This window comes from Harpia harpyja, chromosome 15 (assembly GCF_026419915.1).
Source record: "Harpia harpyja isolate bHarHar1 chromosome 15, bHarHar1 primary haplotype, whole genome shotgun sequence".
Classification (NCBI taxonomy): domain Eukaryota; kingdom Metazoa; phylum Chordata; class Aves; order Accipitriformes; family Accipitridae; genus Harpia; species Harpia harpyja.
This window is the reverse complement of record NC_068954.1, coordinates 4,071,546-4,085,226: the sequence shown is the minus strand read 5'-3', so window position 1 is coordinate 4,085,226 and position 13,681 is coordinate 4,071,546. Positions and strand designations below refer to the sequence as shown.

General features: G+C 44.5%; 2 protein-coding genes across 2 annotated transcripts; both read right to left on the bottom strand.

The window, feature by feature from the left end:
* Positions 1-369: 369 nt before the first annotated feature.
* Positions 370-4,319, bottom strand: LOC128152145 (gallinacin-9). The gene is made up of 3 exons (XM_052810217.1): positions 4,142-4,319; positions 1,833-1,962; positions 370-602 (listed from the first exon to the last, which is right to left on the bottom strand). Exons 1-3 carry the CDS (start codon positions 4,197-4,199, stop codon positions 587-589), a joined length of 204 nt encoding a protein of 67 aa, XP_052666177.1. The 5' UTR covers positions 4,200-4,319; the 3' UTR covers positions 370-586.
* An 8,257-nt stretch (positions 4,320-12,576) lies between these two features.
* On the bottom strand, positions 12,577-13,112 carry LOC128152211 (gallinacin-10-like). The gene is made up of 2 exons (XM_052810315.1): positions 12,957-13,112; positions 12,577-12,713 (listed from the first exon to the last, which is right to left on the bottom strand). Exons 1-2 carry the CDS (start codon positions 13,012-13,014, stop codon positions 12,577-12,579), a joined length of 195 nt encoding a protein of 64 aa, XP_052666275.1. The 5' UTR covers positions 13,015-13,112.
* Between the last annotated feature and the right edge of the window lie 569 nt (positions 13,113-13,681).

Genomic DNA, 13,681 nt, shown 5'->3' with positions numbered 1-13,681 from the left:
GACCTAAAGTTGGCCTTCTGCCACCCTGGGCTTTCTCTGCATTGCCATTCCCAGCACTTCAGGTTGGGCTAGCAGATGCAATCCTGTAGAGGAGTGGAGGAGTGAGCCTGTCTCCTGAACCCCAGCCTGGTGCCCTGGACTGGGATGGAAGAGGGAATGGGCTCTCGTGTTTCGTGATTTATTAATAAATAAGTTGCCACACAAATTGCTGCAACCCAGACACTCTGCAGGACGATTTAACAGGACTCAATGACACATGCACTTAAATTAACTTAATTTAGTTAAATAAACTTCATTTACAGGCTGATTTTTATAGACAGTAAGAACAGCAAAAACCACCCTGACATACATAAGCAAATGTCAGCAATGTGGTTTCACAGTAACTTGCTTTTATTAGAATTGAAACTGCAAATCTCTTTATCGGGGTACAAGAACTCCTCCTCAGGTCTTCTTGTGCTCCTAAGGGTCTTCAGCCCCATGGGAAGGCTCCCAGGTTTGCACCGAGGCTGGGATCCATTGATGTCAAAAATGGGAGATGTCTCAGATACGAAGAGCTCTTGTCTGTGTGGTCAGTGAGGTGTCAGTTTTAGGAACTGGGTGTCCTGCAAAGAAAAATCAGGTGCTTAGCTAGTCCACCTATCTCCATCCAAACAAATAAATTATACTTGGCTGTCTCAGACTACCACAGGCATAAGGTAACATACAGGGTGAAAGACTACCAGAGATCCTTGTGATCTGGACCTCTGACCTGTGTTTCTGGCCATAAACCAGCCCAGATAAAATGGACAATGTGGATGTTACCACTCAGCACACACCACAGCTATCCAGCTGCAGCTGCTGCTGACCCAGAATACCTGCCAGGGTATAGTTTAAGAACGAAACTAGCTTGGGAATAAAGAGCTGCACTGGAGAAAGTGGCTGACCCTTTCACTTTCCTCCATGCCCTCCATGCCCTTTTTCTATGAAAAGGGTGACAAGGCTTCTCACTTTTTTTGCATCTTTCAGCATGATGTTTCACAGAAACCCAATTAGTTTAAATATAAATGCAAATAATAATAATAATAAAAATAATAAAAGAGAGATGTATGGGGTCCAAAAAGGGGTAGATCTGTTACAGCTCCTTTGATATGAACTACCACCAACTGCAGAGCTGGACCATGGCGTATTACAGCATCACTCTGCATGGGATATCTCCTATAAATGCAGACGCTTTCTCGCTGCTGCTGCTGAAATCATGCTTTATTCCTAGAGGGTGGAAAATGTCCTGTGGCACTTTGGTTTAATATCTGGCACTTTGCACTGGAGGATGTAACCTAGCTGGAGAACTGCAGCCTTGGTATGACTCCTGACTTGCTTAATGGTTATTCTGTGCCGATAAGATGGGGTTTTTTGGTAGTGCGAAGCTCCATGCTCCTGCTTGTGTGGTTTGAGGGGGAGTCCTCAGAGCTGACTGTCTCAAGTCAGTTGTGTCCACCCTGCTTAGTAGAGGCAGAGTTTGAGCGTGAGCTGATTCTGCCCTGGTACCAGACTCATGCTGGAAGAAGTTATTAGTGATACGTGATCTGTTATTAGCAATATTAGATGTGCAAACTGCAGGTTCCTCCCTGCTCATCATCAACTTCTCCCTGTGGTTTTTCAGAGAAAGCAGACTGGCATTTTTGACACAAGGCTCTCCCTTTTTGTTACCAGCCGTAAACCCCAGCAATTAGAGAGTTTTTTGGCGGATGTAGGGAGCTGGAGAAGGTGGCTTGGTGCATCCCAAAAGGGGGAAAAGCCCAGTAAGTCTATTTGCTCTTGGTGCAGAGGCATTTTTCTGGAGGAATTCATCTTACCATTTGCAGCATTTCAGCTTCCCACCACGGCAGGTCCCAATGTCAACCAGAGGAGCAGAGCATGCAACAAATGAGCAGGAACCCCGGTTTTGCCGGCATGCTAAGGTGTCAGCAGCTTCTTGGCTGTAAGCTGCAAAAAAAACCAAGGGAAAATTCATATTCATTTGTCAAGGCAGAGGACTGGAGAGTTGCAGCATCGGCTTTGCCTGGTGTGGTATGTGGTTTCCTGCCACAGTGCCTGGTTTGTGATTGGGGTAGCCTGATCACACCTTCTTAAGGTCTTTACATCCTTATGAAATGCAAATTAACTGGCATCTCTCCATTACAGCCTGGAAAAACAGCCTGCCTGATTAATAGTGACCTGAAGAAAACTGTCTGCTTCCTTAGCATCTCTCCTGGAGAAATGTGCTTGTCGTTCCAGATACACACGGAAATACTACGTTATATGAAAAAGGAAACACAGAATAATGTATTTTTAAAATGAATCCCACATTACTCTCAGAATAAAAAGTGATGATATTCAAATAAAAATGTCCTAACTGAATTTCTTCAGGCTTTCAGTTCAAGTTTCAGCAAATGTAAAGCATATTTATGACTCATAATCTTTATCTTCTACTTGGAGTAGCTTCCTCACAGGAAGCATTGAGCATTGTGAGCATGAGTGGCATGCTCACAGGAAACCTGTGCACTGTGTTACTGTGTAAAATATGGTATGGCTAACACAGATGGCATAAAGCTTCAGAAAAGATAAATCTTAATCATAGCCAAACCAATGGGACTAACATTTTTATAACTAAAGTGTGTTATACACTGAAATATACAGCATAAAGTAAAGTCAGGGACTGCTGTCACTAGTACTGTATGTGGTTTAGCTAGATGCTATGCTGGTTTTACCATGCTGGTATGTTCAGAACTGAAGGGCCAAATGTTCAGGTGGTGGCAAAGACTGCAGCTCCATCACCTTCAGGGGATCTACCCAGGCTTATCGCAGCTGAAAAGCTGGCCCAAAGTTCAGGTTCAGAGTATTTCCAGGCTAGATATTACTTGTTCCCACTGGGATGTTCAGCTTCAGATTCAAACTGTGTTATTTTTATATGATTTAAATGGATCTCTTATATCACCTGGAGCCTTGCGTATCTGTGCACTTAAAAGGCAGAAGACGCCCTTATCAGCTGCCCCAACTTCTTGCTAAGCACAAACCCCATCGTCTGACCCAGTACTTTCTGTGTCTAGCTCAATCCACACCCCTCATCATATTGGACTCTATCCTTAATTTGAAAGGCATGTAAGCTTTATTCTAAATTAGATCTACCACATTTCAACCAATTTGTCCTAGTGGTTCTCAAGGCTTTTCTCTTAATCACATATTATCCGAGGATTGTGTGTTGTTAATTTCACTCAGCTGGTTTTAAAGACATCATTAGACCTTGGTTTCCCTTGTCTCCTAAATTAAAAAGCCCTATAGACTTATGGGTCTTTTCTGTGTGTAAGTCTTTATGAAGAGATATAAATTTACTTGTTGCCCTTTCCCAGAGACTCTACTGGAATTGCACCAGCCCTGCAGCCATCTCAGAGGTCACAGATTGTTTTGAAATAGAGGATACTTTTTGTGATGCATAAAATAGGAGAAGTCCAAGAAAGCAATCCAGAAGCATATGGTACAGGCTTTGTCTAAAGCTCCTACCAGTGTCTGCTTTTGGTTTAAGTGGTTCTACGTTTCTTCTTTGAATAGACAGGTGTTTGCTGCTCTAGGAAAGTAGGTACAATTTTGAGTCCACCGCAAATGAAAGCAAGGATGGAGACAGGTTAAACTTCTCTGAAGTTGCCCAAACAGCCTGGAACCATGCATGTGCTCTAAACCCACTTAATGCACATGGACAGTGTAGAGTTCAGGCAAAGACCCATAGTCACAACTACTTTTTTTCCAAAAATATAGGAGCTCTACTAATCTCAAATACACAGTCAGGAGGTGTGGGTGCGAAAGTGAGAAGAGAAAGCTCTCACATTGCAGGGTTGTATGTTAAGTATCAGCGTAAGAATTGCCTCAATACACAGGAGCACCTTTTTTTCCACCATGTCATCGTGTGACTGGAACGCAAGATGCTAGAAGGAGACCATGAGGAAGACTATATCAAGGACCTCGACTCAATAGCTTAAAGATTAAGACTGTGACTAGGGAAGGGGACTTCTAATATGAAACTCACGGAGTCCAAGAGCACAGAGGTAATCTGAACCTCAGCACTGGGGTCTAATGGACTTCTCTGCACAAGCCCCCTTTTAGCCTTCATCTCGTCTATTTTCAATCTTACCTGGAGCAGCCTGGAAGAGGAAGAAGAGAACAGCAACAAGGAAGAAAAGGATTCTCATGACTGCCAGCTGGTAGTAGGAGAGTCTTTGCAGGTATGAAGATACTCGAAGATGGACAGAAGCTGAAGTTCCAGGCAGAAGATGGTTAGTCCCTCTACTTATAAAGGCTCTGGGATGGAGCAGTGCAGAGAACTAGGGGGGTGGAGGAGTGACTGAAGAACAGCGAGTTCATTGCCCTGTTACTGTAGAGACTGGTGATGTATGAAGATGTTGCAACCTAACAGATTTGAAGATGCCTGACCTGAGCAATGACCAAATCACGCTAGCTGACCTGAGCAGCCAAATCACTCTGTGCTTGCAGGCCCTGTGCCAGCTGGGGGGCTGCACCCGGTGAGGACACAGGATTGGAGGAGGAGGGAGGTGGGTTCCTGTGATCCGCAATACTGTAAACCACACAGATCTGCTGATGCCCCATGGCTCTTGGCCATGGTCTTGTGACAGCCTGTCCTCCCTCCAGCCACCAGGCACAGTGAGCATAGCAGGGCAGCTGGCCTGCAAGGCTGTGTGAAACAAGGAGGCAACACACCCTCCTCCTTGACTGCAGGAAAGGATCAGAGCGTCAGTCCTTGCTTGGGTCGGAGTGGTAGGGCTGAAACTGAAGAAGGCAGGGTAGGGGTGGAAGGGTTGTGGGTATTTCCCCTCCTGGCTATGAAATCGGCAGACACGGTAGTAGCTTCGGTCTTCCAGATGTTCTTCTAGCATGGTTCAGAGCTCAGTTACTCTCTGCATCCTATATTTGTGACTTTAGCCATGGATTTGTAGCAAACCTTGAAGAAGTCATTAGACAGAAAGGACTGGAAGGGACACCACTGTGTCATAGGAGACTGCATCCCAATTCCCTTTCAGCAATCAGCTAAGCTTTGTCCTGAAAATGGTGAGGTCGTGTTGCTCACTGCTGCTACAGGCACTGAATTCCCATATCCTACTCTGATGGTTTGAACCGTCTTCTGAAGTCTAGCCTTTGTGGGGAGTTTAAACCTACTCATTCTTTGCCCAAAATGACTTTGGTTTAATAAAATTTTCCCTTGCTGCTAGTCACCTTCCTGATGTGGTTATGAAGAGACTCTCTCTTTCTGATTTCGCAGATTCAACATACCAAGTCTACTTGCTTGTGATGTCTCCACATCCTCTATCACCTTGTAACCTTTTTCTGGATCTCAAAAAAAAATCTGAAATTTTTTCATGCACATGAAGGACCAGTGATGTATAAGATGGACCAGAGGATGTGTCACCAGAGCTTTGTACTAAATACTTGTGCTTGTCTCCAAGCAATGCCACTCCTGACAAATATGAGAACAGCAAGCGAGGGGTTTTTTTTCAGACAAACAGTATAAGCCAAGAATCATTAATGAAATCAAGTCATGAGGGTGCTTAATTTTTTACTGCTTCAGTGAGAGCAGCAAACTGAAGCGATGGAGAATAACGGCAGGAGGTGAACTATGTCTGCATGCAGAGGGCAGAGAGGTCTGTGTCTGGTAAACAGGCTGCTACAAATTGGGTGTAGGGCATAAAGCAGGTGCTTCAGTTTGTGAAAAAATCACATTAGCTTGCTATGTCAGGACTAGGATTTTAGAAACAAGTAAAAATCTTCTTTACAGCACAGGGCAAATGAGGAAGTTGAGGAGGGGCAAGAGGACGCAGATGGCAAAGCAGGACAGATTCCCCTCCATGGTTCGTGAACATTTTTCCCTGCTCGGCAGGTTGGGCAATTATGTAATGCTGGCAGGACAGACAGGACTGGCAGCATCTCCATGGCCCCCTGAAGTCCAAGGGGAGGAGGGGAAGCCTCATTTCTGTCTGTCTCATGTGATGGGCACAACATCCAGAAGATGCTTGGGGTATCAAGCCCACATCTCCCTCTCTTTGCACCTCCTGGACTTCCAGTTTTGGGTTGCTGTGATGACGTTCTTGGGGAACGTGATGAGAAAATGGAGCTTCAGACCTCTGCCAGGGAGAACTGGGGTGGGCAGTGGTGGTCTAGGGAAAGGCCATGTATTTTCACACACATTGTTGAGGCAGAGGCGCAGGCTCTTAAATGGGCTGTTGGGTTTACGTTTGGTGTCTTCACCAACCCCACCCCTGGAGAGGAGGGGTACAGGAGGTGAAATCATCTGCACCTCGTTGCGTTCTGTTCTGTGTTGCCTCCTTCTTTTACTTCAGGCAGGGGATGTCGAAGGAATCCTCTGTCATCTCTCCTCTGTTTTCCTGCTGAACATGGGAAAAGAAGTTTTGAGGAGTCAGTCTTTTATGTTAAAACACTCTGTGTCTGTGTGTGTGCTAGAAATTTATTTTAAGCAAGCCATAGGGAACATTGGCCAGCTGTCTGATTTCTGATCTGTAAGCTAGGACATAGATGCAACCCCACAACCCAAACCGCTCTGCACCTGCTCAAGATTTCAGACAGGCACCCCATCCACACACCCCCTCAGCTTCATTTCTGAAAACGTCGCCAAAAAGAGGTAAAGAAAGGGGCAGTCCATGGTCATAAAACATGGCCATCCATAAGGAAACCGTCAAGGGTGAAGTTTGCTTGCGAAAATAACAGGATTTAATGGAGAAGGAAAATGTGCTTGTCTGCTCCTTGCATAATTCTCCTCCTGCCTGTCCCAGGCGGCACGAGGGGCAGGGGTGTTTGTTTTGGGGAGTGAGGCTGCTGAGCAAACCCTGCCACGGTCAGCCCATGCCATCACATGTTGTTCAATGCTCTTTGGAACCAAACAACGTCGGGGAGAGGGAAGGAAAAAGGGAACAGCTCCATCCTCCTCACCTCCCTCCTCCAGCTCCAGCTGGAGAGTGACAGCAATGCTTGTCCCGGGTCCAGACTCCCTCCATGGAAAGATAAATACACCTGGGGTGATAACAGCCCCCTTAAAACCTGCTTGGTACTGGGGAAAGGGATCCTGGGCAAGGTGCTCCACTTCCCCCTTCTCTTTGAGCACCAGGAGAAGATGCTGGCAAACAGTTGCCCATGTGCAGAGAAAACAGTAAGGCTGTTACTGATGGGAAGCAGTTGATCTTGAGGTGACTGTCAGAATTAATATTTGACCTGGAAGCAAAGGAGTGGGTGGGGGATTTTGTATGGGACCTGTCCTTGTGAAGAAATGGTAATTCGTCACCCAGAAAGAGTAAACTCATCTTTTTGGCACACTGTTCCTTCAGGGGCTTGTTGGTTTGTTGTTTGCCTTTTCAGCTTGGGAAATTGGCACTTGTGGTCTGTTTTTTGGGCTGCGCAGCAAGGAGTGCAAATGTCTTTGGACCTGAAGCAGAGAGCCTACTTTTGATTACAACTGATGGGCAAGTAATCTGCCAGAACAGAAGGGGAGGATTAATTTAGTGGAAATTTCCTATGCTCTAGGAGTAAAAAAAAAAACATGTGGCAGCAAGCAGTGGTGTTGAGTTCCCCTGTCCCAAAGTTAAGTGCAAGGAAAAAATGACGGTGAGAGGCACAGACATTTGCAGACACAATGAAGATGTCTGTGGGCGGAAGGTACACGATGTTCGTTACCCTTCGGGGAGCTCTTGATAGAGGCTGTTCATGCATGAAACTAGGTTTCAGCAGGGGATCTCCAGTCCTAGTGACAGAGGTGCCTGTCCAAGATCAGCTGTAGGACCATCTCCAGTCTGGGTCGCTGCCATGGAAGAGAGCTGTGAGGGGAAGAAGTCACTGATCAGCAAATTTTTGGAAAGTCCCTATCACAATCATTTTGAAAACTGTTTTATTCCTCAAGTGATCAAGGAGATTTTCTGAGGTCCTGCATTAGCTTTGGAAGGTGTGCATCAATCAAGAGATCTCTTTTCTACCATCTGGCTTGTACCATAGCTTGAGTTGCACTGTCAAAGAATTTGGGTCCAGCTGCCTTCCTGCTAGCTATGCAAGAGAAAAAAAGAAGGTTTCCTAGGAGGGAAGTTCTCAATAGACATGGGATGAGGAACTTCTTAGGAAGAACTCTCAGTGGTCAGTGCATGAGAGAGAAAAGCCAGCAAACTGGTGCAGGAGAAGCAGGTCCCTGTCGAGCGAGCGACACAGGAGACTGTGTGAGCCGTCCGATATGAGGCCAACCCCAGGCTCCACTCAGGAGACATGGGGAGTATAGAGGTGAGATGGGGACTCAAGGGGCTCCATAGAAATTGGGCAAAAATGGGACAATGAGCCTGAAAGTTACCCACATGTGGTAGTGAGGGTGGCTTCTTGGGTGAAACAAAAGACCTTGATGGATGTGAGGTCCAGCATCTAGAGACAGAAGTGGAGACCACTCTGCTTGGAGTAACACCTCTATGAATTAAACACTAGAGATGCGTTTTGTTGGGACAAGGAGGTAATCTGAGGCACAGTGTGTCCTGACTTTATCTGGACCTAATACCAGAGATTTTCTTGCAGGAACTTGAGGGATGGAGAATAGATCATCCATATCTGTAAGCAGTAAGCTGAATGGGAGCAGTTTATGGGCAGTGAGACATGTTTGCTCAATGATTAGCCTGATGTCTAAATGGTATCAGGATCTTTGTTGTAGCTTAGGAGTGGGTCAGTCTGCCATCTCCTGAACAAATCTTGGGCACGGTTCAGGGGTTAGCACAGACCCGGGACAGTTCTTGGTACACATCTTGAATGCAACAGTCTTATTTTGGAGGCAAAGAGATCTGGTGAGTAGTCTTCCACTTCACCAGAAAACTGTCCCTGGACTTTTCAGTTGCTAATATAAATATAAGATTACTCCAGTCAGGTGGATTACTCAAGGCAGCTTCAAACACAAGTTGCTGCTGTATCCTCAGGCCTTTTCTGTCTAAGAAGCCACAGAAGTAGGTGGAACATGTAGCTTTTCAGTGTCATTTAACACTTATAGAATATGGTCCTGTTGTAGATTCAGAAGAAAGGGATCTAGCCTCATTTGACAGATCCAAAGCTGCAGAAGTCAAGAGATCTTTTATTCTTGCACAAATACAGCTTATAGAAACATTGTGCAGGATATTTGCAAAATAACAGGGAAAATTTGGACACGTTGTCCTCTTCAGCCTAAGAAGACAGCAGCATCGTCAGGCTTTTAATGAGGAAGTTGAGACAAGAAGAGGGAAATAAAATGCTGTACAACCTCTGTGTTAATTTGACCTTTTCTGATTTCTGTATTTGCTTTGTGTTTCTGCTTGGAGTTCTTTTTAAACTCTTTAGATACAAAAAAAAGGCTACAGCTGTGGGGAAGAAGCATCTCTTTCTTTGGCTTGATACAGCTCCAGATTCAGAGACATGAGGATCAATTAATTTGCTTAAAAACAGGCTTCAGTGCCATGGTGAAACCCCTAGTCTCTTTCTGATACACCTGGATGAAATCAGCCCTGTGTTGCCCTAACATCCTTTCAAGACAGATGTAGGAAATTTACTCAAAAAAACGGACTTCTTGCCTCCATGACTAGTTGTGATGGGAGAAAAGAAATTGATTGTGCATCTGCAACTTTTGGAGGAAACGATGAAAACCACCTTGCTTTTGCCTTTTTAGCACTATAGAGCTCATGACTGTATGTGTACTACTGAATAAACCAGGCCATTTAATTTACTTTTGTCACCACTACTGAACACAGGTCTGATGTTTTCAAAAACAGTCTATATATGACCCCAAATCTTGTTTCTGGGTAGAGATAGTTCAGATCCCATCACTGTGTTTATGAAGTCAGGAATATGTGTGTATATATATATGTAAAGTTTGCAATACTGGAGGTGTTTCTTGATTGCCATTTTGTCGTCCACTCACTCACTACCAAAAGTAGTGATTTTTCAAATCACTTGGCAATATGTGAGACTGCATGGACTTATTTCTTTGAAAAGATTGCATGACTCAGCAAGCCTTGATTCAAAGCCACAGAGAATATCACTGTTAGTAGCAATAAGTGTTCACAGTTGCTGGTTTAAGAAGACATTTATTTTTGTGTGTGAATAAAATAATAATATATATATTGCTTCACATCTTCCAAGAGCTGCATGAACCTGAACTGATTGAACATCCAAACATCCCTGTGAGGTAGGCTGGAATAGGTGGCCAAGGTGCCAAAGTGGCTTGTGTATTAAAAGCAAAAAAGGGAGTGGCTTCAGTGAGGAAAAACCTGGATCTCCAGAAGCGGTGTGCTAACAGGACGTGCCCTCCGGAAGCTTCTTTTAATGCTCATTTGTAGGAGGGTTTAGACAGAGGAGGAATCCATCAAAATCACCTCCTCAAGGCAGTGGAAATGTTGCTGGTACAAGGGCACTGACCCAGGAAAGCCTTGTCTTCTTACTCTGCCAAAATCCTGTAAGGATACAAAGGGTCTTGTTATTTGGCTGAAGTGTGATCTAAACTCAGTCTCTAAAAGCCTTGATACCTGCTAATTACCTTTCAGAACAAATGGACAGGGTGGGTTCAGCCTGCAGGTTTAAAAACCTACATTTAAATGCCTCCATGGAAGGGTCCCTATATGTGCTGGGTGTCTAGGTCTGCAGACATACAGTCCACAAGAACTATGGTCACTGGCAAACTAGTTGTATTACCACTGATAATAAAATTTTGATTCAGCTTACCCCAAAATAAAGATGGGGATTTGATTTAGTTACTGAATCACACAGGTCTAGTGCCATTTGAAGAGAGCTCTGGGGTATCTGCTTGGACTCCAGCCATCTTTTCTGGAAAACAATATTTTCCCATAGGTTATGAGCTATCTCAGCCAGACTGTATATATATGGTTTAAATACTCCAAGGTACCTCAAATGCCACTAAGCATCTCAGTGTAGCTTACTGATTCAAGCTCTTTGTGTCCAATTTCAAAGATTTCTTTTCAAGCAACTCAGTAGGTTGAATCCTCAGCTGGAAAAAATCTATATTGTGCCTCAGAATGCCCTGTTGGTTTCAACTTCTACCGCGGTATTGATCAACCCAGCTGAAAATCTAACAACACAATAGGAAGAGTTTTAATCTTGAACATTAGCATCCATCAGTATCACGTTCGGGTACATTCTTCCAAGAAAGAGTATTTCTGTAGAAAAAAATACACCTGGAACCAAACTCGAGAGGTCTTGTTCTTTTCCCAGCCCCAATTCTCTTTGGTTCAGGCCTAACAGATGTTCTTATAGAAATTTGATGTTGGAGATCTGCCATTGCTCCCACCAGTCTATTTGCTATCAGTAGAAATTGCTTCCTAAAAAGAATGATTGTTCACAGAGATTGAGGGATTGAGTCATTCCTTTGTGAAATCACTTAATAGTAGGCTGCTCCTGTAACTTATATTTTCCTGAATTCCTAAGTGGATGCTTCTTTAGTATCATTAACCTCACGACAGTGAACATGTCCTAATATTGGTATCACTTGGGTTTCCTGAAACCACTGCCTGACTGAGGATCCCCATAAGCTGAACAAATGCTATGAAACTTCTTCCCTAGAGCCATCTCATCGCACTTTCTTCAGTTTCTGGGAACCTTCAAACTCTGGCAAGTCTGTAAGTAACAGAATAAGGAGCCCTGGAAAAACTCAGAAAATACGAATCTGAGTCCCTCCTTTATTTTGAACCGGGCTCTGTCCGGCCACATCAATGGCTGAGGATCTACCTGAACATCTCCTGCCAGCATGAGTTATGTCATCACAACTGTCCTTTTTGTCAAAAGACAGGGGAACCTCCCCTAATTTGCCACTGAATCGAGTGTATGTGATAGACATTCACTGCAGCTGGCAATTATCATCACATGGCCATCAGCTGAACTATTGTAAGGATTAAATGCCCAAGGAATATGTTTTATCCTAAGCTAAAGTGCATTCCCCAAAAGCATGTTCAAAACTTTAAGATTTTGCTATCAGAGAAACTCCAAACTGGTCTCCAAACTCAAAAGTGAAATGCACACCCAGTTGTCCACAATCACTAACAAATTCATTATTCTTCACCTTCTCTACAAGGCGCACAGTGGTGGAAGAAGGGAGAGATGGGAAAAGAATGGGAAGCAGAGTTCTGTGAACACTCTTCCTCCTTTAAAATTCAGTTTTCTAGGTTATGTTGGAAATGAAAAGCACAGAGGAAGGGATGACACATTGTTTCTCCCAATGGGTGAAAATACTGTGATATATTTTCCTAATAATTTCTTGAAAAAACTTCTTTTTTTTTCCCCTATCAAAATTTAAAATAAAGTGAAAAATACTGAATTCTGGGAAATTTTGAGCCTCCTGAACTTTTACTCTCATATATAACTTCCATCAAAATGAATTGTCTCCTTAAGCACACACCCACAATGTATACACGCTCACCCTCTATCTGCACTTTCTCACAAATGGTTGCCCTGCAAGCCCCATGGAGTTGTGCATATTATTCAAAGAAACGGTAGATAAAACGGCAGGACAAAAATGCCCTCTGATGCCCTTCAGTCCTGCGGCACTTACTTCGAACAGCATTTCAGCAGCCCCCCGTGGCACGACCCCGAGGCAGCGAAGGTGGGTGGGCATGCCCCAACACGGCAGAAATTTCCCTGGCTCCTGCACTCTGCGGTGTCAGCAAAAATAGGATCTGCGGAACCTGTGGGAAGTGGAAGACATTAAAATCTCAGTTTTCAGTCTAAAATGATGAACAATAAATATGCAATAAATCATGTATTGCTTTTTTAAGGAAGAGTGCACAGATGTTCTTGGTCCCATCCACTACATAGCGCCATCCTGACAGCGTCAGATTTTGCCTGCCAGTTGATGTTTGCTTTTTTCCTCCTATGCACGCACTGCCACAAGCCCTTTCATTCTTAGTAGGATTTACTGTGCTTCTCACCTGGAGCAGCCTGGAAAAGGAGGAAGAGAACAGCAAAGAGCAGGTAGAGGATCCTCATGGCTGCCAGTCGTTTGTGAACTGTGTGCTCCTGCAAAACGCCTGAAAGACCAACGAAGGATGAAGTCTGTTTGAGGAAGAGGCTGGGAAAGGCACCTCGTATTTATAGGGCCCGTGGGATTGTGCAAGTTTGACGGCTGAGTGCTTTGTCAATAAGTAACTGCAACCAACCTTCTGGAAAGCAGACTGGTTATCCCCCTTATCACAGGTTGCAACGAAATGTGCAGTGAACGTGTTGCAATCCCCAAGGGTGAACTTCCACTGACCGTGTCAGTTATATAATGTGACCATCAGCCAAGCTCCACCGAGCTGCATCAATTTGCACGGCTTTTTGCAGACCTCCTTCCAACACGGGCACGAGGATGGGTCAGGCAGAGGGCTTGGGAGTCAGCCACCATTGGAATCTGGTCCCAGCGTTGACCCTGGGTCCGTCACTCACCAACAAGTCACGCAACATTTTGTCTCTGTGTCCCCATCCCTGTCACCAGGTGGATGATGTCAAAGGCAGACGAAAGCATTGGGAAAGATTTGAGATGATGCAACTTTGCTTTGTCACTTTTTAAGCAGGTTTCAGGACATCCACTGCAGAGGGCTGATACAAAGCACTCTCCCTCCTTTAATTCTCACTTATATGCCACCTGGAGTGCTTTGCATTTTCACCAACTTTT